The sequence below is a fragment of the Odontesthes bonariensis genome, chromosome 4, assembly GCF_027942865.1.
Source record: "Odontesthes bonariensis isolate fOdoBon6 chromosome 4, fOdoBon6.hap1, whole genome shotgun sequence".
Taxonomy (NCBI): Eukaryota; Metazoa; Chordata; class Actinopteri; order Atheriniformes; family Atherinopsidae; genus Odontesthes; species Odontesthes bonariensis.
This window is the reverse complement of record NC_134509.1, coordinates 1,763,163-1,789,027: the sequence shown is the minus strand read 5'-3', so window position 1 is coordinate 1,789,027 and position 25,865 is coordinate 1,763,163. Positions and strand designations below refer to the sequence as shown.

The 25,865-nt window shown below is 43.6% G+C and overlaps 1 protein-coding gene across 1 annotated transcript; it reads left to right on the top strand.

Annotated features, from left to right (window-relative positions):
• The first annotated feature begins 923 nt into the window (after nucleotides 1-923).
• On the top strand, nucleotides 924-10,608 carry mief2 (mitochondrial elongation factor 2). Its single transcript, XM_075462465.1, has 8 exons — nucleotides 924-1,100; nucleotides 3,119-3,277; nucleotides 4,209-4,374; nucleotides 4,445-4,542; nucleotides 5,095-5,271; nucleotides 6,070-6,233; nucleotides 8,568-8,720; nucleotides 9,503-10,608. Exons 2-8 carry the CDS (start codon nucleotides 3,140-3,142, stop codon nucleotides 10,002-10,004), a joined length of 1,398 nt encoding a protein of 465 aa, XP_075318580.1. The 5' UTR covers nucleotides 924-1,100; nucleotides 3,119-3,139; the 3' UTR covers nucleotides 10,005-10,608.
• Nucleotides 10,609-25,865: the final 15,257 nt, after the last annotated feature.

Below are 25,865 nucleotides of genomic sequence, written 5' to 3'. Positions count from 1 at the left end.
CGCTTCAGAGCAGAAATTGCTTTCTAAAAACGGGACGAGTGAAGCTCTGCTTCGCTTGTGAGCTTGGACAAAATAAGCTGTCTGCGCATGGAAAATGCAGGGTAGTAAACGGGAGGGGGGGGGTAACGTATGGCAGCGGCATGGCTTTTTGAGATCGTGTTTGTTTTGACTTAAAAAGGAATTTTACTGAAGAGCGAAGTCTTCCAAATAAACTTAATAAATCCAGCGGCTTCACCTGGGCAGTGTAGTTTAAATGTGGTATGAAACATTTTTCTATACTTCATGAACTCTTTTCAGTTGTTCATATGGTAACTGTTCTTGGTAATCTGTTTTGGAATAATCTATCTTTAGATTTTTAATAACTCCTTTTGGGTTTGAGCGTGCATCAAGTATTGTTATGTATAAACCTAGATTATCTCTGGCCTAAACCAGGTTTTCAGTCTGCTTATAGTTCCCTGAATCTTTTGAAGTATTTGCAAAGAGTTGAATATTAACTTAAAGGGGGGGGGAAGCTGAATAAAGTCTAAAGGTTTTCTCAGCAGACCTTTTTAAACAGGAATGTATGTGATGAAACGTATTAGACTAGCAAGGCTATCAACTTCTGAAGTGATATTTGACAAATATTTACCTAATTTGTCAATAGGTTTGACTATTCAGTAGCCAGACCTCACAAGGTTTTTTAGAATTGATAAAATACATATAAATAACCGTATTTGCGAAGATTCTTCAAAAAGCCAAATTAAATCGGTCGTCATTTGCTGTGATAGAAGGATTAAAATAATACATTTATTTACTAATTTTTCAAAACAACTTTTTTATAGCAAATGTATAAATAAGTTTTCTGTCATTATTTCTAAATTGGCTTTTTGCCGCCAACGAAAAGAGAGACTGTCAAAAAATGGACACCAGGGGGCGCTACTGCTTTTCGACGCGGAAGAATATAACAGACGAAGAAGAAATTTAACAGCTGTTAGCTAGCTGGTTGTGACAGTTAGCGACAGAAAGACGGCTTCGTCGTCAAATAAAAACACTGAAAGGCATTCTTTCACAAACGCCAATGGTTTGTGATCAGATTTTTATACATCTCTGTGTAACAAGTGGTGAGTATATTTCACAGAAATATAACTTAGCTGTCACCTAGAGCTAATGTTGCTAAATCGCGAGCCAACCAGCTGGTTAGCTCATCAACTGACGTTAGCAGCTAGCAAGAGTTGGTGGTTGTTGTTGTTGATAACTTACTGTTGGTGCTGGTTAGGTGAACAGCAAAGGGAAATAATCGATCATTTTAAAGTTCTAAAGATATTCCAGAGACTTGGCAGAACCATTTGTTTGAAATCTTTTGCATTTGATTGTTTTTTTTTATCGACATCTTGATTGTTCGCAACCGAGATGCGCTCATGTCTGAAAGTGGCAAAGAAATGGACCGTAATTCGATTGTTTTTAAAAGGAGAAAACCTCAATTAAGCTGCATAACGGGGGCAAATCACTGCTCAGCTCAGTTTTTCAGGGACAGGGTGAAGCCTGCAGACCTGGTGAAACTGAGCAGAGGATGAATGCGTCAGCTCAGAACTGAACCTGGCAAAGTCATTTAATGCTTTAAGAGGTCTTGTGAGGAGTGGTCTTTTTTGGAAGACCAACAGCTGTTCCCTTAGCTGTGAAAACAAAGTGAGTAAAAATGTTTGTCTATAACAGACGGCAGTTCACTCAAGAAACCAAGAGTCCAACAAGCTCGAACAAAAGTGAAGCATTAGTGAAGCTTCCTCTGTTTTTATTTTTTTTTAAGCTGCAGTTTTGACAATGAAACCATTTGAGTTGGGACCAACGGTGGAGTCATCCAGGGATCACATGAAGGAGAAGACACAGGATACCGTGAGAGAGTAAAGAAGAAAGGCTGAGACATGTTCTCCTGGATGGCTGAATTAAAATTTGTCCAAGATGTGATGGAAGCTGTTATGTTGCCTGTCATCACAGCTGCTATCGTAAGATGCCAATCAGTGAAACCTTTTACATGTTGGCCACACATGGATTGCTTGGAGCCTGATGAGGCTGATTCTCTCCTGACTTTTGCCTCTGATAACTTGTGGTTAAATGAATTGGTACGATCCTCCGTTATTTTTAAAGCAAGCTGTCTTCACTGTATCTTGTACAAGAGTTAGCAACAGTCCATCAGGCAGGAGGATGTATCATTATATTGCAACTTAGTGGAAGAAGTCGAGGTGCTCTCTGTGCTGCGCCACCTTTTCCAGTTTGGGTCTTGTTTCATGGAGAAACTGGTTATCATTCTGCCCGCGGGGGAAACTGCAGACTGCCCTCCGAAAAGATTAAGTGCTTAACTTTGTGTGATCTTAATGTAACCTCCATGAAACAAAAATGTGACTTAAGTTCAAAGGGCCTGGCTGTACCTAACAAAGAAGGTTGTAACACATTTGATCCTGCTGGTATGACTCGGGGTGGCATGTAGTGGAGCTATAAATAGTGCGTGCCCCCAGCGTTGGTGCCCTCTACCTCTCACAGAGATCATAGATGGTTGACGTGGTCTAAAATAGTGTGTTGTGGCTATTTGTGGCTCTTGGGATGAGATTTTTGTACAATCTAAAAAAAAAAACTGTCAACAAGAAGCCCAGATACAGACGAACTCCACTCATTTAAAAGTGTGTGATCCGATTTCCAGCGTTGCTCTTTTTGATTGGTTCCCCTGTTTGAACTTTCACCAGCTCCACCAGTCAAATGAGAGAATCTTAGTGCGTGTAATCGGCCTCCGTCTGACTGTGGCACGCCAACCGTTCCAGGGCGGGTGGCCAAACCAGAGCCTGTCGGTGCGGAACAAAGGCTCCGAGCATTGTTGGGAATTGGCAGAATGTAATTCCTGTAGCATGTGGAGCCTGATTTACCAGCAGTGGGGATGTTGTTAATGTCTAAATGCTCCTGGTTAAATCTGAGGAAAACTGTCAGGGTGGCGGTTTGCAGCTTTATTGTTAATTCACTTGAAAATTAGTAAAAAAAAAAAATTGGAGCCAAATTAAAACCATGGACTGAATATTTACTTTTAAAAGAAAAAGAAGAATTGCTTAAGTGTGAGAGTTCTGATTCTGTTTCCCCCCCCCCCCCCCCCCCCAAGGCTAACCCCAGAAAGGAAGCTATGTATTTCCAGAGCAACCGGAGGAGAGGAGAAGATGGCATCACCATTGTTATCGACTTCCTGCTGACGAACGCCCGGCTGGTTCTGGGAGTTGGAGGAGCTGCTCTGCTTGGCATTGCTACATTGGCAGTGAAACGGGTGAGTTTTAAAGGGATAGTTCGCCTCTTCTGACATGAAGCTGTACGACATCCCATATCAGCAGCATCATTTCTGAACATCTTCTTACCCCCTGCTGCGTCCTGTGAGCAGAGTTCCAGCCTCGTTTTGGTGTTGATGAAGGTAGTCCGGCTAGTTGGCTGGGGTTTAAAAAATAAAGCGTTTTGCTTCTCAAAACAATATGCGTTCAACAGAGTAATACATTTGCATCACAAAATGGTTCTCCAGGAAAAAGTCAGACCTCACAATATCTTGGCCCTATTTTCTCTCCCTTCGTATCACTGCCTGCTGTGCAGAGCGAGCAGTCCCCTGCTTCCGAGCAGTAAACACCGTAACAGGCGCGGCTGTCGGCAGGCGGCAGCAGGCAGTGATACGAAGGGAGAGAAAATAGGGCCAAGATATTGTGAGGTCTGACTTTTTCCTGGAGAACCATTTTGTGATCCAAATGTATTACTCTGTTGAACGCATATTGTTCTGAGAAGCAAAACACTTTATTTTTTAAACCCCAGCCAACTAGCCGGACTACCTTCATCAACACCAAAACGAGGCTGGAACTCTGCTCACAGGACGCAGCAGGGGGTAAGAAGATGTTCAGAAATGATGTTGCTGATATGGGATGTGATACAGCTTCATGTCAGAAGAGGCGAACTGTCCCTTTAAGTTGTTAGTCTGGCTGTCTATTGTACACATATTAATGTATCTGAAGCATGGAAGAAATGATCAGATTCATCTTTAAAAGCAGTAATTCCACATCAAGTCCCAGAAAAATGCTCATGATTTATTTATTTATTTTTTTTTATGGTTGTGAAATGGAATAGAAATCTATGGCTTCCTTTGCCAGGCAGGAAGTCAGTATAACTGTTGAAAATGTGTTGAAAACGTGTTAAACGGCGCGTGCTTGACTTTTGTTCAGCTGATCGAGCGTGCAGGCCGAGCGGCAGAAGATGAAAAGGTGGAACAGAAGATGGCCGAGAGCTGGGAAGAGTTGAGTTTAGTTTCTGCTTCTCCGACGCTGCTCAAGAAGGGCATCGAGGGCGTGGTGATGAAGCACGTTGCCAAGGCAACCAAACAGCAGAAAGGTATGGCTGACGGCTGTAGAGCTAAGAACCTGTGCTGCATGCGCTCTGATTCTGATTCTCTCTCAATCAGCTGACCTCAGCCAAAAAGCAGAGACGTCCCGTCCAGAGCTGCAGCCTAAAGCTGAGTCCAAGTCCAAGAGGACGCAGCTGTGCGCGCTCACGTTGCAGGTAAACGCACTCCCACTTTGACCAGCTGCACAAAGCTCTCCTTCCGCCCGTCTGACTGTTATAACGCGCAGTGCTTAGGAGAAATGCATGTTTCTGAAGCCTGAAGCCTTCTCAACATGCAGCGTTTGTCTGAAGCCGGTGGAGGAAGTTAAATGAGCCCGACGCAGCATGCAGAGCTTAAGCAAACAGATGATGCACCGCTGTTAAAGATGATCTTTCATCTGATGCTGATCACTTATTTCCCCCTAAATGCCATGGAAACAATGAGATCTGCACTCCAGCCCTTCATCACACTCTTTGAATGAGTACAAAGAGCATCAAATGTACCAAAAACGTATGAAAGTTAGTCAATAAAGGTCATTTAAAAGTACAGCATTATTGACTATGTTTTATCTTTCAGCTCTTATTTGTTTTGTGTTTAAAGTTGTCCTTTAGGAACACGGGTTATTACAGGAACAACACCTGACTACAGTGGGCATCTTAAGGCTTTGTGTAGAAGGGAATCGGATGTCCGATTGAGTGATCTGATTGTGATCCGTTTAAACTGCACAGGAGCGTCTGCAGCAGTTCTATCACACAAGAGCAGCACTGGCTCCACGAGAGATCCAAAGGGCTCAGTCTCTGGCTCTGGACATCTGCACTGAGATCCAAGGCTTTCTCCGCAGCCGGCACCCGGACATGCCTTTGGGAGAAATGAACCTCGGCGGTTCTCTGCTGGATGACCTGCAGGTATACGTGCAGAATGAGCATGTTCACCACATCCTGCAGCTACGCTCGTACGGCAGCGGGATGCATGAGCCCCAGCAGGGTCTATTTTCTAATCCAATCAAATTTATTTGTATAGCACATTTCATGTACAGAACAGTTCAAAGTGCTTTACATAAAATAAAAGCATTGCAGCAGGGAGTGGAAGAAGCATTAAAAATACATAAAAGAATATAAAGAGAAACAAATAAAATCATTTAAATTAATTTAAAAACAAGCAACAGTCCAGATAAGTTCAAAGATAGCGTGCAGATTTCATGCATAGACACATGAGAACAGAAATGTTTTTAACCTGGATTTAAAAATGTCTCCATTTGGTGAAAGTTTAATCTCCACTGGCAGTTTGTTCCACTTGTTTGCAGCAGAACAGCTAAATGCTGCTTCTCCATGTTTAGTCTGGACTCTGGACTGGACCAGCTGACCTGAGTCTTGGATCTAAGAGCTCTGCTGGCTTTATATTCTCTGAACAGATCACAGATGTATTTAATGCTCTTTTTGGGAAGTCCAGTTAAAAGAGCGTTACAGTAATGGAGTCTGCTGGAGATGAATGCATGGAGGAGTTTCTCCTGGTCTGTTTGGGAGAGGAAACCTTTAATTCTGCTGATGTTTCTGAGATGGTAAAAAGCTGCCTTGGTGACAGCTTTGATGTGGCTGCTGAAAGTCAGATCTGAGTCTAATGTGTGTGTGTGTGTGTGTGTGTGTGTGTGTGTGTGTGTGTGTGTGTGTGTGTGTGTGTGTGTGTGTGTGTGTGTGTGTGTGTAGGTGGTCAGCGCAGACCATGCCAGTCTGCTGGTGCCTCTACAGCTGGAAGCCTCTCTGTGGCACCTCGTCCCCGGTGAGGAGACGCTGCTCACGCACCCGCTCCACTGGATGGTCCGACGGGTCAATCTGGAATATTTCCCCCGAGGACACAGTTACTGGGACAGGTAACGACTAACACCTCATCCTGACTGAATGCGAGCGATAAAAAGTGATCAGAATGCGTACTTTTCAATCAGCCTGTCCTGACATTTAAATGTAAATGTACTTTATTTCTACAGCCCTTTACAGACAATCCTTACGGTGTACCAAAGTGCTTTACAGCAGGTAATAAATAAAGAGAAGAAGAAGTAAAAACAATAAAAGAACAGTGAAAGCAATAAAATACAACAAAATAAATAAGATAAAAGTGTCATCATACTACTGGGTATTAAAGCCATCCTAAATAAGCAGGTTTTTAGCCTGGATCTGAAGAGGCCCAGGTCAGAAATAAGACGCAGCTGGACGGGGGGCTTATTCCAGAGCCTGGGGGCAGCTTTGGGAAAAGGCTCGCTCACCCCAGGGTTTGTATTCTGACCTGGGCACTTCCAGCAGAAACTGATCTGTTGGCCTCAGAGCTCTACCAGGACTGTTAAAAGCTCAGATAAATACGATGGGGCGAGGCCGTTAAGAGCTTTAAAAACAAACATTAAAAGTTTAAAATCAGTTCTGTAAAGGACAGGAAGCCGATGGAGGGAGTTCAGAACAGGACTGATGTGCACACGTCTGTTGGTGTTGGTTAAAGACGGGCAGCAGCGTTCTGCACCAGCTGAAGGCGGCTGAGAGAAGACTGGGAGACGCCCACATAAAGAGCATTAAAATAGTCTGACCGTGAACTTATTAGGGCATGGATGGCTTTCTCAAGGTCATGACCACTTAAAAACATTTTAACTTTGGCCAGGAGACGCAGCTGGAAAAAACTAGTTTAGTTAGAAAAAACTAAAAACTACGACATGCCGCGAGCGATGTCGCTCCGTCCAGCGATCCCGCCGACCTCTTATGAAGTCGCCCGCTCTGTCTCTATCTAAACGCTTCTTATTGGCTGAAATGAACATGCTGCTTCCTGTTGACAAGCTAGTTAGCAACAGGCAGTGGTGTCAAAAGTACGCACATTTGTTACTTAAGTAGAAGTATAGATACTGCAGTTTAAAAACACTCTGGTAAAAGTTGAAGTATCAACTTGACCTCTTTACTCAAGTAAAAGTGAAAAAGTATGTGCTCCAAAACCTACTTAAAGTATAAAAGTATAAAGTAACCTTTAAATAATTTTTTTTTTTTTTAATTTAAAAAAAAACCCACACACAAAAAGGTAGATGACACTATATGAATTGCAAGCTTAATTTGAAAACTGGTTAGTTCTACATGTGGCCCAAGACAACAATCATAAAACCATTACTGTCAAAGACAAAGTCACTCAAGGAGCATGTTCTTTCTCAAACTTGGAATTGGAATTTAATTACACGTGAAGTAGTATTCAAGTGGTAGGTCGTGAGGTATTCATGTTCGTCCCATCAAAAAGACAAAAAGAAAGTCTTACTGCCTGAAAATTTCAAAGAAAAAAGATGTACACACGCACGTTCCCCCCTTTGTCATAGCTGACGGTCAATTAGCTCTTTAACACTACATACAGAGCACCTAAAACGGTCTGAAAATGGCACGGAGTAGGAGAGTGCAACAATTTTGCATACACACTAAGATTATGTTAGACGCTTCGTGCAGCTTTGCGTTTGCAGTTTGTAGAACACCTGCTTGCTTCTGAGGAATGACGATTTCCTTGTGTGTCAGCACAAAATTGACGAATAGCCTAACCGATGAGTGTTTGCGTTATATGATTCATCCAATTACACTCGTTCTCACTAGGTGTGGATGGCGCCACTGATCTGTATTGGATGGCGCACATGACGTGAAATACATAAACATTAAACTGAAGCCAAGAGTTAAAAAAAAAAAAACTGAAGCCAAGAGTAATGAGGTTGTTTGTTTTGAAAATGTAAGGAATAGAAAGTACAGATACTTGTGTGAAAATGTAATGAGTAGAAGTCAGAAGTAGGCAGAAAAATAAGTAATGGAGTAAAGTACAGATACCTAAAAAGTGTACTTAAGTACAGTAACAAAGTATTTGTACTTTGTTACTTGACACCTCTGGCAACAGGTTAGCATCTCTCAGGGAATAACGGACGAGGAGAAGCTGATCTTTCAGAGTCTGGAATCGATCAGTGAATCGATACGGATGATAAACGTGCTGATGGAAGCATTAGTCATGCAGGAGATGTGTGAGGGAAATGAGATAATAACCATGATTCATGTTAGGAACTGTCTGCCTGACTTTGAAAGGACTTAACAGATAAAGGAGTTGGGCTGTCCAGAGTTGTTTACAGCCACAAGTGATGGTTCTGTCAGGTCAGTCCACTCTGCAGAGGTTCCACATCATGTAATGGAACAGTTCCTCCTGTGTCCTGCAGGTACCTGGTGGGCGGTTACCTGTCTGCAGAATCTGTGGTGAACATGTTCAGTAAAGCGGTCATGGAAACCGTCAACTGGCCGTCTATCAGCAGCACTTTGGACTGTCTCGTTAGGCCGATACTGGGAAGGCCGGACCTGAAGCTGGAGATCCGGTACATTTCACTCCGTGTTCAAATACTATAGGCGGGAGAAAATGGTTAAAGTGGGTGAGGTTTGATTAAAGGGACAGTTCGCCTCTTCTGACATGAAGCTGTATGACATCCCATATCAGCAACATCATTTCTGAACATCTTCTTACCCCCTGCTGCGTCCTGTGAGCAGAGTTCCAGCCTCGTTTTGGTGTTGATGAAGTTAGTCCGGCTAGTTGGCTGGGGTTTAAAAAATAAAGCGTTTTGCTTCTCAAAACAATATGCGTTCAACAGAGTAATACATTTGCATCACAAAATGGTTCTCCAGGAAAAAGTCAGACCTCACGATCTCTTGGCCCTATTTTCTCTCCCTTCGTATCACTGCCTGCTGCTGACAGCTGCGCCTGTTACGGTGTTTGCTACTCGGAAGCAGCGGACTGCTCGGTCTGCACAGCAGGTAAACAAAAGGAAACAAAAAGGAAAGAAAATAAACAAAAGGAAAGGAAAGGTCTGACTTTTCCTGGAGAACGATTCTGTGATGCAAATGTATTACTCTGTTGAACGCATATTGTTTTGAGAAGCAAAACGCTTTATTTCTTAAACCCCAGCCAACTAGCCGGACTACCTTCATCAACACCAAAACGAGGCTGGAACTCTGCTCACAGGACGCAGCAGGGGGTAAGAAGATGTTCAGAAATGATGCTGCTGATATGGGATGTTACACAGCTTCATGTCAAAAGAGGCGAACTGTCCCTTTAAGGTGCTTTGTTGTCCCGTGTAACGAACGTTTCTCCTGCTGTGTGAAGGGTGACAGAAGGAGCAGAGGGCAGCGATCAGCCCCAGTTCCTCTCCATGCTGCCGGTGCTCAGGGAGGGGGACGTGGTCCTGACCGCCCAGCCTGAGCTCACCTCTCCCTGGGTCAACGCCTGGCACCTCTCCTTATATCCCTGGGAGACTCGGCGTCTGACTCAGCTCGACACGGCCGACGATGGCTGCCGCAGACGCGCGCTGAAAATCCTCAAGGCGGCGTGCAGGCTGAACCCGGCGCTGCGCCCGCTGGCGGCCGCCCCTCTGGCCAACCTCATCCTTCACCTCAGCGACGGCGAGAGCGACTGGTCCGAGAAGAGCTTGGACGTCAGGTTTCAGCAGTGCATCACGGAGCTGATCGGCTACCTCGAGCAGGGGGCGTTGCACAGCTTCTTCAAGCCAGCCGTCAACCTGCTGAGCGGTTTGTCAGAGGACCAGGTGGACCAGATGGGCTTCATGCTGTACTGCGCCGTGTCAGAGCCTGAAATACTGCTCATCTGACCTCCCATCCACAGCTACCCGCATACTGCTGCGATGCACCGGGGACATGTACTGTTGCAGTGACACAGGGCGAACGCCAGGGACTGAGGCGTGGCAGGAGGCCGCAGATCCAACTATAAATGGGACTGAAAGCCAGAGTTCAGGAAGAGTTCCACGGAAAGTCTGACGCAGTATTTCAGGATGAGCTTCTGGGTCTGCATTTATGTTTGCGTGAATATATTTCAGAATTAGTGCTGGTGGACAGCCGCACACGGTTCTCTATATCCATCAATAACAGAAGAAGAGGTGCGGTGTGCGTCTGGAAGGCTGATGCTCTTTATGATCCTCCAGAATCAGTCCTTTCATCAGAAAACCACGATGTTGATCTGAGCAGGACTTCTCTCAGCACGTGTTTTATCACATCGAAGGTCAACTTGTTTGTGTGTCTTGTTCAGTGTTTGTTGCCAATCTTATTGGGCAACCAGCCCTTTCAATCATGATTAAAGTTTCCTAATAATTTTATGCAGTTGCTTTTAAATGCAGTGTGAATACCGAGGGGATAATTCAGTTGTGTTTCTGGATGGATGTAAGTTTGAACGGCACTTTAAATAAAACTTGAAAAACCTTTTTGAGTTTGTCGCTGTTTGTAGGTTGGAGGCGATCAGGGAACTCGTGTCATCGTTTCCTGTGACTTTCTTCTGGGTGATCAGGCCCGATGATGCCATCCTCAGCCTGAGCAACTACTGCTGGATTACCTTTGTTTCATCCTAACGTGCACACACGACCACATAGGTCCCACATATTAACCATACTTAATTGTGTATCAATTCATTTTTATTTATATAGCGCCAAATACAACAAATGTCATCTCAAGGCACTTAGATAATAAAGTCCAATTCAAGCCAATTGGAATTCAATTCATTGTAATCATAATTATTTACAAAATAATCCAATTCATTCATATAGAGCCAATTCAAAAACAGTTTCCCAGCTAAGGAAACCAACAGATTGCACTGAAACTTGTCTTCAGTCCAATCTCCCGTCCTGAGCGTGCCTGAGGCGACTGTGGAGAGGAACGACTCCCTTTGAACAGGAAGAAACCTCTGGTAGAACCAGAACCAGGAAGGGTGGCCATCAGAACCAGAACCAGCTGGGGTTTGAGAGAACAGAAAAGAGGGGACAACAAACACTGTAACACCATTCAAAGGATATCTGTTGGAACAGGGAAACACAAGTTAATGACCACAATAATGTCACATATACATAAAGAGAGTAAAGTGAGGAAAGGTATGACAGATGAGGCCCCCCAGCAGTCTGGGCCTATAGCAGCTTAACTATGGGATGTTTCAGGATCACCTGAGCCATCCCTAACTATAAGCTTTATCAGAAAGGAAAGTTTTAAGCCTGGTCTTAAAAGTGGAAAGGGTGTCTGCTTCCCGGACATTTACTGGCAGCCTATTCCACAAGAGAGAGGGGCCTGATAACTGAAGGCTCTGCCTCCCAAACTGCCAGCTGGTTCCACAGAGAGGGGCCTGATAACTGAAGGCTCTGCCTCCCAAACTGCCAGCTGGTTCCACAGAGAGGGGCCTGATAACTGAAGGCTCTGTTGGGAAAATATCTTACAATGAGATCTTTAAGATATGATGGAGCTCGGTCATTAAGAGCTTTATATGTGAGGAGAAGAATCTTAAATTCTATTCTGAATTTAACAGGGAGCCAATGAAGAGAAGCTAAAACTGGAGAAATATGATCTCTGCTGTTAGTTCTCATCAGAACTCTGGCTGCAGCATTTTGGATCAGCTGGAGGCTTTTCAGAGAATATGTGGGACAGCCCAATAATAAAGAATTACAGCAGTCCAATCCTGAAGCAACAGATGCATGGACTAGTTTTTCTGCATCACTCTGAGACAAGATGTTCCTGATTTTAACAATATTATGTGAGTCAGAGGACAGATTCTGGTCAAAAATAACTCCAAGGTTCCTCCCTGCAGGACCAGAAGCCGAGGAAATACCATCTAGAGTAACTATATAACTATAGGCAGCTTCAACTTCTAGCAGCAGATTTATTAGAGAAAAAATTATTCAAATGTTTCTTTGTGGAACAAATCACCCCAAAAAAAACATTATATTTGGGAACAGTAAAAAGGAAACAGGTGGTGGTTATAGTTCCTCTTTTCCCACATGTCTGTTGACTGTACAGCCTGTAATAGACCTTTAATTTCCACCACTCGTTACTTCCCTTTTTCTCGCTGCAGAGATGCTGCTTTACCTTCTCCTGGTCGGACGCTTCTGTCACGTCTCAGGTAACAAAATCTGCTTCGTCCATCTTTGAAAAGAACTCAACTTAATAAGAAGCTGATCAATATTATAAGAGAGCAGTGAACGTCTTTTTTTAAACTTTTGAATTAGCCTTTTTATGGTTTTCAGGATCTCTGATTTATTTAAATCTTCTGTATTTAAAGTTTGTGCTTTTAATTTTAAACTCCTCGTCAAACTTGGAGCTTGCTGGTCCAATAACCTGATCAGTGAGAAACTATTAGACTGAGGGCTAATAAACGGTTAAAATCACCCGTTTTACCCAGAACAGCTGGGTTAGATTTCAGAGTCAAAGTTTGGGAGATTCCTTCGACTTCTTGGGTAGTTCCAGTTCATTTTTCCCTACTGGAAGCTCAGAAATGTTAAGTTTTTAGCTCAAATAACCCCTTCAGACCCTGCGTCCATTGGAATGGACATTACATATTTCTGTCTCTAAACCAATAAATACTCTGTAATTGAATGATGCCAGCAGTGCACGTTACTGACTGGATCCTGATCATCCAATCACAATCATTTCATGACTTTGAGCTCTGAGAGAGTGACGGACATCAGACTGCTGGGAGGGAAGAGGAAGTGTCCATTTTCAATCAAAAATATCCATTTATGTTCATGCTGGCCAAATAAATTTGCTCTCAGTAGAACTGTAAGTGTTTGAAGTGATAATATTTGAAGTTATTTTGAATATATATCATAGGATTTTTTTCAATGTCTGATGTCCATTGCAATGGACATCAGGAGGTGGGCGGGTTCAGCTAACAGTCACATGTTTAGTTACAGTATATAAAGAAACAACATACCTGTAAGCTTTTCATTTTCATACAGTTTACTGAAGGAAAAACAGATTTTTCAGCTAATCTTATCTACAGTCACACATCTATTGTGATCATGTGTCAGATTGCATAATTTCTGTATCTTCTTGCAGGCTCCGGGTTTTCCTGGTGATGACCTCACTGCTGTTCCCTGCCCACGCTGTGACACACCATCAAGTTCACGTGCACGTTCAAAACTGTGCACAGACTCAGAACCATGCAAACATCCAGTTCCAGATGTGTAGGTCATACCTGATTGGTTACTATGTGGAAAACACTCAGCATTATCATTATTTTCCTTATGTTTTTATGACATTTTACGCCCATTTTGTCATGGCGTCCATTGGAGTGGACGTGAAAAAAATACTATTAAAAACACGAGTTACCAAAAATGTGTTTTTTGCACTTTGTTTTTATGTTGGAGAGGAGTCAGAATCAGTTTGAAAAAAAGTTTTTTGCTCAGCCAAAAAAGTGCAGGTCTGAAGGGGTTGCAAAAGAAGAAGAAAAATGGTCAGAAATGTTTAACTGACCAACTTCTTCCTTTTCAGGGATCCTCCAACAGACCGTGATGCTGCTGTAGGTGCTGTGTTCCTAGACCTTCGAAAGGCTTTCGACACAGTCAAACACCCAGTACTCCTCTCAAAGTTGGAGTGCTTTGAGTTGGCCCCTAGTGTACTAAAATGGATTGAGTCTTATCTATTAAACCGTGCCCAGTGTGTTAAGATAAATGGCAAAACATCTTCCTTAAAAGCATGCTCCATGGGGGTACCACAAGGTTCCATTTTGGGACCTTTGTTGTTCAGCACATACATCAATGATCTCCCATCTGTATGTGATGGTGTGGAGATACTGATGTATGCTGACGACACTGTACTTTTCACACACGGCAAAGATCCAGTACAGGTGGCCAACAAACTGACTCAAACACTCACAAAAGTCTCACTCTAAATATTGAAAAAACTGTAACAATGTTTTTTCACAATAGATTTAAACTAAATATTATTCCAGACATATATGTTGATGGAACAAGGTTAAAGCATGTTGAAGAATTTAAATATTTAGGTGTGATCTTAGATTCTACTCTTAGTTTTAAAAAACACATTAAAAAGCTGGGAAATACTGTGAAGTATAGCATAGCTAATTTTAGACATATTCGTAATTCACTGACTGTTGATGCTGCTGTGACTTATGTCAATGCTATGATTATGTCCCACTTGCATTATTGTTTGTCAAGCTGGTCCCAGGCAAACAAGACTGTCTTAAGATCCATTGATTCACTATACAAGCAGGCCCTGAAGGTCTTAGACAGAAGATCATTTCAGTACCACCATTGTCCCATACTGGGCAAGTATAACATGCTCAGCCTTGAAAACATCATATGATTTGCTGATCTGAGGCTAATTCACAAAATCATTCATAATACAGCACCTCCACCTTTAAAAACATTTGTCCAACCCTGCTCTGAACACATGAGCAGAACCTCAAGATCCACCAGTAGGGGAGATTGTAGTCTCCCAAACCGACAAACTGCCTTTGCTCAATCAGCTCTCTCATTCAGGGCAACCAAAACTTGGAACAGTCTACCAAGGGACCTAAAAAGTATTTCTGATTATCAGGCCTTCTCTCGGGGTGTGAAAAAAATGGATATTAACCAACCAGTCTTGTCAACACTAATATTATGGTATTCAAATCAACATTTCATAACCATATGCCATTTTTAAGTATGTGTGTGGGGGCATGTGTGTGTGTGTGTGTGTGTGTGTGTGTGTGTCGCTACTCTTCCCTGTCCACGTGCAAAGGGAGACATCTCCTGGAGCAGATTAAGGGAAAATGGTGAAAAGATACTTCTTGTCAGCATCATAAACGGCCAGGAGAGCAGGGGCCTCATGTACAAAGGGTGAAAGCGAAAAGACTGTGGAAATGTACGGTGCCACACGCCAACTTCAGGGCTGGCGTACGCACTTTTCTACAGCTGTTGATTCTTTGGTGACACTTAGAGGTGATGTTGGGAAACTGTTATAATAAATAAATGTGAAAACAATTAGTCCTCAGACAGTGATGTGCACATTTGAGACACATGAACAGTTAACACACCCATCTGTCTGCAGTTACACGAGTGGATATAAAAGCAGCGCAAAGTGGTGCAATGCATTCCATTAAAAACAATGGCTGCTTTAGCAGTATTATAAGACTTTGCAAATGGTGAAATTCGAAGAGAGCGTGTGTTCAGAGACAGAGAGGATTAGCTGGCATATGATGGCGACTGATTACTCATTAGCCGTTTTGAGGGAAATCCTCCTAGAACTGTGCGCAGAGCTGCGGCCAGCGTTGGAGCGCAACACAGCGAGGAGCCGTGCGCTGCCTGTGCTCACAGGTGATGTGCACACTGGGGTTCCTATAGCAACCGGGGCATTGCTGGCCAACCGATTGGGACTGTGCCAGTCTACCCTGAGCCGAGCCATGCCAGCCGTGAGGGACAGAATTATCCGCATCTCAGCCACGTATATCAAATTCCCAACAGGCCAACATTAAAGCTCAATTTGAAGCGAGAGCCTGTTTTGTAATCTGAGCTATCGACTGCACACACATTGCTATAAAAGCGCCATCACATGATGAATTTGTATGTTAACAGGAAACATTTTTATTCGATCGATGTACAGATCATATGTGATGCGTAAATGCAATTAACCAACATTGTGGCGAGGTGGCCTGGTTCAACGCACGATTCATATATTCTGAGTAACAGCATTGTTGGGAACAGACTACAGGGTGGCACTGTGCGTGATGGGTGGCTTCTTGGTGAGTAACTTTATTCTTGCAATTGTCCTAATATTATTCCCCGTGACATGCATTGAGCATGTGCGCCCCCAGTTTCTATCCCGTCTTCACAGCATCAGTCGGTGGTTAAAGTTAGTTTCTTGCTGTTTTTTGCTGGTTAAACTTCAGTTTAAGATCTTTCTAACAAGCCCCTGATTGTCTCTGTGGGCAAATGTTAATAACCCCGTGCGTAAAGTGTGAAATGTTTCAATCAGCCTCGACTTTTCCCCGGTGCACTTCTGCACGTTACTGTATGAACACGTTGTTGTGAGTTACACAAAAACATCGGTATTTAGCTTGGGGGTAATCAGAGTCACCCACATGTGCTCCCACCACCCCAGAGAGAGCAGTGTCACCCATAGTTGCCCCGACTCTCTGTTCAAACAGAATCGTCCCCCCCCCCCCGTCTGTTTTGGCAACACTGCAGCGGTGGCTTCTCAGACCCCACAGCATTGACAGCATTGACAGCATTAACAGCCTCAGGCTCTCCCACCCACTCCTCTTAGTTTGCTGCTTATGCCGGAGGACAGCGTGCCAAAGAACACATTTTTTCGGACCTCCACTTCAGAAAGTAGCACCGACATCTCGCTTTACGTGAAGTTCTTCTTTTTTCCCGTCTTAGCTCACATGTCGGGTGCTCCGACATGTGAGCTCAATTCCACGTTGATTGGGATGTACAAACGAAATGTGCTTGGATTGATGCGTGCGCACAGATTCGTACATCCGACGTTGGAGGTCATTTGGGTTTGAGCGTACGCCATGTTTCAGTAGGAAATCCACGCAAGTCTTTGTACATGAGGCCCCTGGTCTGTAACACCTGGTCTGTAACACCTGGTCTGTAACACCTGGACTGTAACACCTGGACTGTAACACCTGGACTGTAACACCTGGACTGTAACACCTGGTCTGTAACACCTGGACTGTAACACCTGGTCTGTAACACCTGGTCTATAACACCTGGTCTGTAACACCTGGTCTGTAACACCTGGTCTGTAACACCTGGACTGTAACACCTGGTCTGTAACACCTGGACTGTAACACCTGGTCTGTAACACCTGGTCTGTAACACCTGGTCTGTAACACCTGGACTGTAACACCTGGTCTGTAACACCTGGTCTGTAACACCTGGTCTGTAACACCTGGACTGTAACACCTGGTCTTTAACACCTGGACTGTAACACCTGGACTGTAACACTATTGACGGCTCATATTTTATTCTCAGGCTTTTCTGTAACAGAGACGACGGTTACTTCTTCATTTCAGCCTTCCTCCACTTCTGCTTTCATGAGGAAACGTGAGCATCGTTGTTGTTTGGTTCACTGCAGAGTTCCCACCAGGAGCTCAGAGAGGAGCCGACTGTTTCTGGGTGAGTCTTTAAAACATTTCTGCTGCTCGCTCACTGAAGCAGACTGACGTGTTAACAATGAGCTTTTAAATTAAATTCTAGATTCATAGAATCGTAGAGTCCTGTCCGGTTAATTATAACTAATCTGTTTGTTCTTATCATTACTTTTATGTACCGCTTGGGTCCTGTGACCCTTCAAGCTCTACGAACTGTAACACCTGGTCTGTAACACCTGGTCTGTAACACCTGGACTGTAACACCTGGACTGTAACACCTGGACTGTAACACCTGGTCTGTAACACCTGGTCTGTAACACCTGGACTGTAACACCTGGTCTGTAACACCTGGACTGTAACACCTGGACTGTAACACCTGGACTTTAACACTATCGACGGCTCAGATTTCGTTCTCAGGCTTTTCTGTAACAGAAATGTCAGAAATGTCGGTTATTTCTTCATTTCAGCCATCCTCCACTTCTGCTTTCACATGAGGAAACGTGAGCGTCGTCGTTGTTTGGTTCACAGCAGAGTTCCTGTTTCCCACCAGGAGCTCAGAGAGGAGCCGACTGTTTCTGGGTGAGTCTTTAAAACATTTCTGCTGCTCGCTCTCTGAAGCAGACTGACGTGTTAGCAATGAGCTTTTAAATTAAATTCAAGATTTATAGAATCACGGAGTCCTGTCCGGTTAATTATAACTAATCTGTTTGTTCTTATCATCACTTTTATGTACCGCTTGGGGCCTGTGACCCTTAAAGCTCTACGAAGTGAACGATCTCGGCAGATTTTGTTTGGAGAAGATATGTGAGCTGTAGCTTGGAGCTCCTGCTTATCCCAACAAGTCATCCTGTCACTGGTTTTAAGTCCTGTCACTGGTTTTTAGTCCTGTCACTGGTTTTTAGTCCTGACACTGGTTTTTAGTCCTGACACTGGTTTTTAGTCCTGTCACTGGTTTTTAGTCCTGTCACTGGTTTTTAGTCCTGACACTGGTTTTTAGTCCTGTCACTGGTTTTAAGTCTTGTTACTGGTTTTTAGTCCTGTCACTGGTTTTTAGTCCTGTCACTGGTTTTTAGTCCTGACACTGGTTTTTAGTCCTGTCACTGGTTTTAAGTCTTGTCACTGGTTTTTAGTCCCGTCACTGGTTTTAAGTCACTGGTTTTAAGTCACTGGTTTTTAGTCCTGACACTGGTTTTTAGTCCTGTCACTGGTTTTAAGTCCTGTCACTGGTTTTTAGTCCCGTCACTGGTTTTAAGTCACTGGTTTTAAGTCACTGGTTTTTAGTCCTGTCACTGGTTTTAAGTCACTGGTGTTTAGTCCTGTCACTGGTTTTTAGTCCTGTCACTGGTTTTAAGTCACTGGTGTTTAGTCCTGTCACTGGTTTTTAGTCCTGTCACTGGTTTTAAGTCACTGGTGTTTAGTCCTGTTACTGGTGTTTAGTCCTGTCACTGGTTTTAAGTCCTGTCACTGGTTTTAAGTCCTGTCACTGGTTTTTAGTCCTGTCACTGGTTTTAAGTCCTGTCACTGGTTTTTAGTCCTGTCACTGGTTTTAAGTCCTGTCACTGGTTTTAAGTCCTGTCACTGGTTTTTAGTCCTGTCACTGGTTTTAAGTCCTGTCACTGGTTTTAAGTAGGGATGTTAACCGATGACCGTATGACCGATGGTTGACCGAATCAACGTCGTCCGGTTAGAATTTTTCTGCCGTCGGTTTAAAAAAGAAAAGAAAAAAAAAAACCCACTATATCTTTAGAAATGTTATGTGAGCATGAGCCATCCCACGATAGAAGAACAACTGCAGCAGAGCTCACGTAGCGCCCTCCTCAGAGGTTCTCTCTTGCACCGGTTGCAACTTGTACGCCGTACGGGTCCTGTCTGCGCAGTTAAAAAAAAAAAAAAAAAAAATTCGCCACTATTAACCTAAATAAAGCCAGTATGGCTGCGTGTGGACTACGACATAATAATAATTGTAACACTGTAATGGCAAAAGACACAAGACTAACTTAGCCTACTTGTTGTGATATATTCATCTGTACTTAAATGGCATCACGACAGGAACTTATTGCAAAGGATTTTGTGCAGCATAGGCTACGCCACAGAGGATGTTGGCATTCGGTAAGTTTTTTTTTTTAACAAAGTCATTGGTTAACCTACTTTCCTGTAACACCGCCAAATGCACCGGTCTCTATTTGTGACTTTGTAACGGGGGCTTTTAACAGCCCGAGTTCGGTGCCGCGTTTGATTCGTGTTTAAAAAGTACCGTGACTGGAAGGGCGCCGTTGCGCGTAATGTGTGGCTGTGCGTGTCTGCGCAGGCACAGCAATTATTTTTCTACCCAAAACCCTTATTCCTCCACAAGTACGCCTAGAACTAGTGGTCAATGATTGGGGAAAATGTATAATACCAAGGGCACGAACTAACATTGATTGTGTGATGGGAGCCTAACCAGTCTAAAATGGGGGCATAACTTGTTCCACGAGGCAGAGAAAGACGCGCGACAGGACACGGATATCATAAATGGCACTTATAGAATTTTCGGTGACCGACTTTAATCGACTAATGGTCGGTCAAGACTTTTTTTAAATTTCAACATCCCTAGTTTTAAGTCCCGTCACTGGTTTTAAAGCAATACAATGTAACTTCTAAAAAAAAGCCCACTATGGAGCTCCCCCTACAGGCTTGGAGGTAATGTGCGGTTACACTGTCGTAAATACAACACCCTTTCGCTTTCACGTTTCACGTTTGTTGACGAACCGGCGAGGAGTCAGAAGGTGCAAGCTATGTCGACCGAGAAGGTAAGAGTAATCAAATGTACCTGGGAGCGTGAGAGGGGTCTATTTGTTTTTGCGGTAGGTTTGCCAGAAAGCAAGTCGAAGTACTTCCGCTCAGCTCCCGGGCCGCTCCAGCAAAGTTACATAGCGCAGTTATTCCAACTCAGACCCCCGAAGGGCATAGGAGACAGGCCAATCGTAATATTAAAACTCATTCTTGTCGCACAATTTTTTTCAAGCTGTTATTTTAAGGTATAAATGTTACATAGTATTGCTTTAAGTCCTGTCACTGGTTTTAAGTCAGTGATTTTAAGTCACTGGTTTTAAGTCCCGTCACTGGTTTTAAGTTCTGTCACTGGTTTTAAGTCACTGGTTTTAAGTCCTGTCACTGGTTTCAAGTCCTGTCACTGGTTTTAAGTCACTGGTTTTAAGTCTTGTCACTGGTTTTAAGTCACTGGTTTTAAGTCCTGTCACTGGTTTTAAGTCACTGGTTTTAAGTCCCGTCACTGGTTTTAAGTCCCGTCACTGGTTTTAAGTCACTGGTTTTAAGTCCCGTCCTGTCACTGGTTTTAAGTCCTGTCACTGGTTTTAAGTCACTGGTTTTAAGTCCCGTCCTGTCACTGGTTTTAAGTCCTGTCACTGGTTTTAAGTCACTGGTTTTAAGTCCCGTCCTGTCACTGGTTTTAAGTCCTGTCACTGGTTTTAAGTCACTGGTTTTAAGTCCCGTCCTGTCACTGGTTTTAAGTCACTGGTTTTAAGTCACTGGTTTTAAGTCCCGTCCTGTCACTGGTTTTAAGTCCTGTCACTGGTTTTAAGTCACTGGTTTTAAGTCCCGTCCTGTCACTGGTTTTAAGTCCTGTCACTGGTTTTAAGTCACTGGTTTTAAGTCCCGTCCTGTCACTGGTTTTAAGTCCTGTCACTGGTTTTAAGTCCTGTCACTGGTTTTAAGTCACTGGTTTTAAGTCCCGTCCTGTCACTGGTTTTAAGTCCTGTTACTGGTTTTAAGTAACTGGTTTTAAGTCCCGTCCTGTCACTGGTTTTAAGTCACTGGTTTTAAGTCCCTGGTTTTATGTCCTGTCACTGGTTTTGTAGTGGAGAAAAAGGAGTCGGAACCGCGCAGTCAGCCTCTCATGGGGAATTTATTGAACAAACCGTCACAGAGACATGTGCATTTCAGAATGTCCGGAAATTCCCTTTGACCTCAGTTTGTGCCAACCCTTTATACCGTCCTGTATCATAAAATGCGTACGTGGCTCAAGCCCAATCTCTCTAAGGCGCCTGGCTTTCGCCATTATCGTAAACCAGCTCATTCTAACCTTAAACAATATTCATATGAACCGGACAACAAGGCACACGGTGTAATTAGGCCATGCCATGACATTTCTCTCCCACAGCTGATGACTCAGTGGTGTTTAGTCCAAGTTCAGCCGGTCTTCAGAAGTTGCTTAATGTGTGTTCGGTATGCGGTGAACTTCGTGATGTTAAATTCAACCCATCAGAAAGCGTCATTCTGATATGTCGCACTACATTTTAAGCTGTCTGGGTTCTTACTGAACATCTCAAATTAAGTAAAATATCTCGGTCATGTGCAGATCAGATGATGAGGACATTTACAGTCAGGTTCCAACGTTATACGCTCAAGCTGATGTTCCAGTTGGGAAATGTGAATATCGCTCTGCTGAAGCTAAACTGAACTTGTTTAGATCATATTGTAGCTCACTGTGTACGGCACACTTATGGTGCAATTCTAAAAAAGCCAGCCTTCAGAGATGGAAGGTGGCTTATAAAGATGCATTCAGACTTTAGTTAAAGAAGCCCAGATGGAGCAGAGCCGGTGAACTGTTTGTGTCGGAGAATGTCAGCTCTTTGATGGCTGCTTTAAGGAAGCTTATGTATGAATTTATTTACCGGCTAAATGAGTCTAATAATAGAATTATCCTACTGTTGACTAACATTAAATATAGTGCAGTAAGATATACTTCTGTATATTGGAAACATTGGTATGATTGCCTCCCAAAAGATTAGGAGTGTTTTTATTATTGTTTTAATTTTTTTTATGAATGTTCTTTTTATGTACTTTTATAATTGATTGTTTTTCTATGTGATCTGGACTACGAGTCTTTAATAAATCCATCTGTGTAATGACTTCAGTAAATCCTGTTCTGGAGGAGCCGACAGGGAGTGTAGTGACTATTTGTCTATGAAAATAATAAGAAAAGAAAAGAAAAAACTTTTGTCTTAAAGGTTATCAAACTAAAGTTAAACAGAACTCAGATAGTTACTTGAGGCACTGCGGGTTTCTGGTTTAGCAGTAAGAAGGTCCAAAAACGTCAAAATGCAGTTCATGGTGGGTTTTATTCCGACTTTGCAGGCAGAACAGAACATGAGGAGCTTTATGAGATCCCTTCCTGCCTCTCCGGCTCTGATTCCCATGGCTTGCTTCTGCTTGCCTCACCTGTTCACCCACTGACTGACCAACTGACAACTGAAACTGCTGACTGGTAAAAAAAAAACATGTGACCACCCAAGTGCGCCCAGAGCTCCCTAAAACCCAAGTATTTATGTGAAACGCCCATTTCCCAAACAAAACATTAATTAGATTAATTACAAACCAATTTATCCTAAACAACTCAAATTAAGCAAAAATGCTAATTATCAACCAAAAACTAAGCAAATAATATAAACTAAATCTAAATCCTCTGGCTTCGCTATAAATAAAGAAATAGCTGCTACAGGGAGAATAAAGTGGAGATCAGTGAACAGAGAGCCTCATTAGTGGCTGTAATGAGCCAGTTAAAGTCCAGCTGAACCGTGTGTGACGCACTGATCTCTCACTGGATCAGAACTCCCTCTCTGGGTGTCTCCTCTCACTTTACTTTCACTTTCCGTCCCGTTGTGGCGCAGCTGCTTTTCTCCGCGTCTGAAGGTCATTTCAGCTGTTTTTAACGCGTTAACATCAGCTGTGGGCGGCTCAGTTCCGGCACAAACCTCCAAACTTCCCGGTACCGGACTCACAGCTGGAACCGTGAAGTCGGGACGGAGGAGGCAGCGGCTCGGCTCGGCTCGGCTCGGCTCGGCTCGGCAGTTCCGGTGTCAGTAAGTGGTGAACGAAGCTGTTAAAGTTGCCATAAGTTTGGGCCTTCAGTAGTTGGATTGCTCAGATCGGGACAGAATTGTTCTGAGAGGCTGTAGATGCATTAATACCCGGATGATGGGCAGCAGGACAGGAAGGACTATGGGATGTCTAATGTGAGCTTTTAGAGGGGAAACAGGCGGAGGCCTGCGTTCAGTTTCTACAGTCATGAGCAGGGGCGGCTCCAGACCAAATTTATCAGGAGGGCCGGGGTGGGGCCGGGGTTTTTTCATGGGGCCCCAGAACAAAAAAAGATATGAAGTGAATTTATTTGGAGCACAAACAAAATGAATTGAACATTGAACAATAAAACATAGAAATGAATTGAAAGCAAAGACTTCACATGGTTTAAATCTGCAGAATAAACCTTTGAAGAGCAGCTTGGCTGGAAGCTGCGTCTCCTGGCCCCCGTTCATGTGGTCGGATATGTCCTTAAACTGGGCTGCACGGGTGGGTCATCCGTGCACCTGCTGATGCCTGAAAAGACCCGAATGCAGAGTGCAGCAGCCTGGGTCCTGTTTGGGTTTATTGATGTTTGGATAGCTATTTGAGTTTACATGTTGAAATATGATTGACGTTAATTGTAATAAAAAAGGAGCTATTTACAGTATTTATAGACAGATAATAATTTAATAAGTTAACAGTTTAATTCAGGTCATTTATGTGTGCATTATTTAAACAGGTTAAAAACTGCATACATTGCCTTTAATTTGTTGTTAATCTCAGGAGAGTGTGGTCACCGGAGTCATTTTGGTCAGGCGGCACAGAGTGGAGCCTCACAGTTTTTTGACCTTTCTCTCTCTCTGCCACTCTCTTTGTTTTTTCTCTCAACTTTTTTATTTTTCTCATATCGGATCAGTGCTGTAACATTCTTTATGTTTTTTGGAAGTAAATTGAGGAACAAAAGAGGATCTTGTGGAGTTTTTATTTTGTCGTGGATGACGAGAGAGAAGAGCGTCGAGCTAACGGCTTCATGAAGGAACCCACACAGAGTAAACATGAGGGTGTAAGGTGCTGTTTACACATACCCGGGTATTTTGATAAACGAAGACCTTTCCCTTCGCTTGTGCCTTTCGTTTATACACAAACGGAGTTTTTTCCTCCGAAAACGAAGCTAAAAAAAAACTCCAGCAAAAGTGGAGATTTTTTAAAAACTCCGTTTAGCGTTTGTATATAAACTGAGTTTTGGGCAATTGAGAATGAGGAGTTGTCGTCATAGTACAGAGCCCCGCCCCTATCCGCCATGTTGGCAGGATGCTAGCGTGAAAACGCCATTCTCTCCGTCCATTGTTTATCTGGAAGGCATGGAGGTACTAGCAGCATTTCTGTTGTTGAGAGCTATACTCGCTTGTGTGATTTTGAAAATTACAGTCATACAATGTATTGACCAACAAAGACGCATTAGGGCTCGGGGCTCATTGTTCTAACACTGCCACCGTCAGGCTTGGCGTAATTTAACAGCTCTTGATAACGTATTTATGCTGATCAATGTAGACGTGTTTTTTTTTTAAAAACGGGGCTGTGTGCACCTAGTTTTTTTGCAAACGAAGGTTAGAAAATATGCGTTTATCAAAATACCCGGGTATGTGTAAACAGCACCTAAATGAGAACAAGATTGATGGATCAGCCATCTGAGCCGTCCAACTGCAGCAGTTTCCATCCAGGACCTCCAGCAGAGCCATCAGCGGGACACAGAGCAGTGAAATGGCCCTTTAATTGTTGAATGGGAGGCCAACTGCAGCGCCGCTGACGTCCGTCAGCAGGAATGGTTTTAGGCTACGGCTACACGAAAACGTTTTTCACTGTAAACGATACTTTTTCTTATCGTTTGGCTGTCGCGGCCACACGGAGCCGGCGTTCCCACTACCCCAAAACGATAGTTTTTGAGAACGGGTTCCAGAGTGGGAAGATTTGAAAACGGCGTTGTTTCGTTTCCATTGTTACAGCGAAAACGGATTTGTTTACATCTGCGTCACAGCCACATGACCAACGCAGTGACGTATACACATACGTCAGTGACCAGAACAAAAAGCGGCTTCCATTCAAAATCCGGAAGAAGAAGACAACACAACAAGGACAGACAGCGATCATCATGGACCCCACAACATTGATAGCAGCACTGCTGCAGACACTGCTAACTACAGCGGCGTTGTTGAAGGAACAACGTGAGCTTCGTGCTGGTAGAAGTAGGGGCGTACACGCATGCGCATTGCTTCTTCTATTGTTCTGGAGTAACCGGTGGGGGGGGCTTACAGCGCACCTAGAGGTGTTTCGTGTGTACTGCATCGTTTCATCGTTTTTCATCGTTTTCGTCTGGACCAGCAGCGTTGCCGTATGGCCGCAATAATTTTCATACCCGTTTTAAAAAAAAACCCTCGTTTCGTTTTCGTGTAGCCGTAGCCTTAATGTTTGATCCACACAGTGTGACAGGAAGATGAAGTTTATCTCTCTGAGCTGGTGTGTGTTTCCACAGAGCAGGACTTTAACTTTAAGTTTCAGACTGAGAATGTGAAGCTGAGCCCCTGCAGCGCTTTGGTTAGCCGCCATGTTGGAGTCCTCCTTCCTCTGAGGCTCTTCTGTGTGCACTGACCCTGAATGCTAACTGCTAGCTGGTGGATGGTGTTTGTGCGCTCAGACTGTGGCATCAGCCTCTAACATCTCCCCCTGAAAGCTGAATGTTGAACATAGGAGTCCACTGCGT

Bases quoted from the DNA above. Each gene is read 5' to 3' on its own strand.
- mief2 (XM_075462465.1), top strand. From the start codon at position 3,140: ATGTATTTCCAGAGCAACCGGAGGAGAGGAGAAGATGGCATCACCATT. The intron at 4,375-4,444 runs GTATGGCTGACG...TCTCTCAATCAG, and splicing joins GGCAACCAAACAGCAGAAAG to CTGACCTCAGCCAAAAAGCA. The intron at 8,721-9,502 runs GTACATTTCACT...TGCTGTGTGAAG, and splicing joins GACCTGAAGCTGGAGATCCG to GGTGACAGAAGGAGCAGAGG.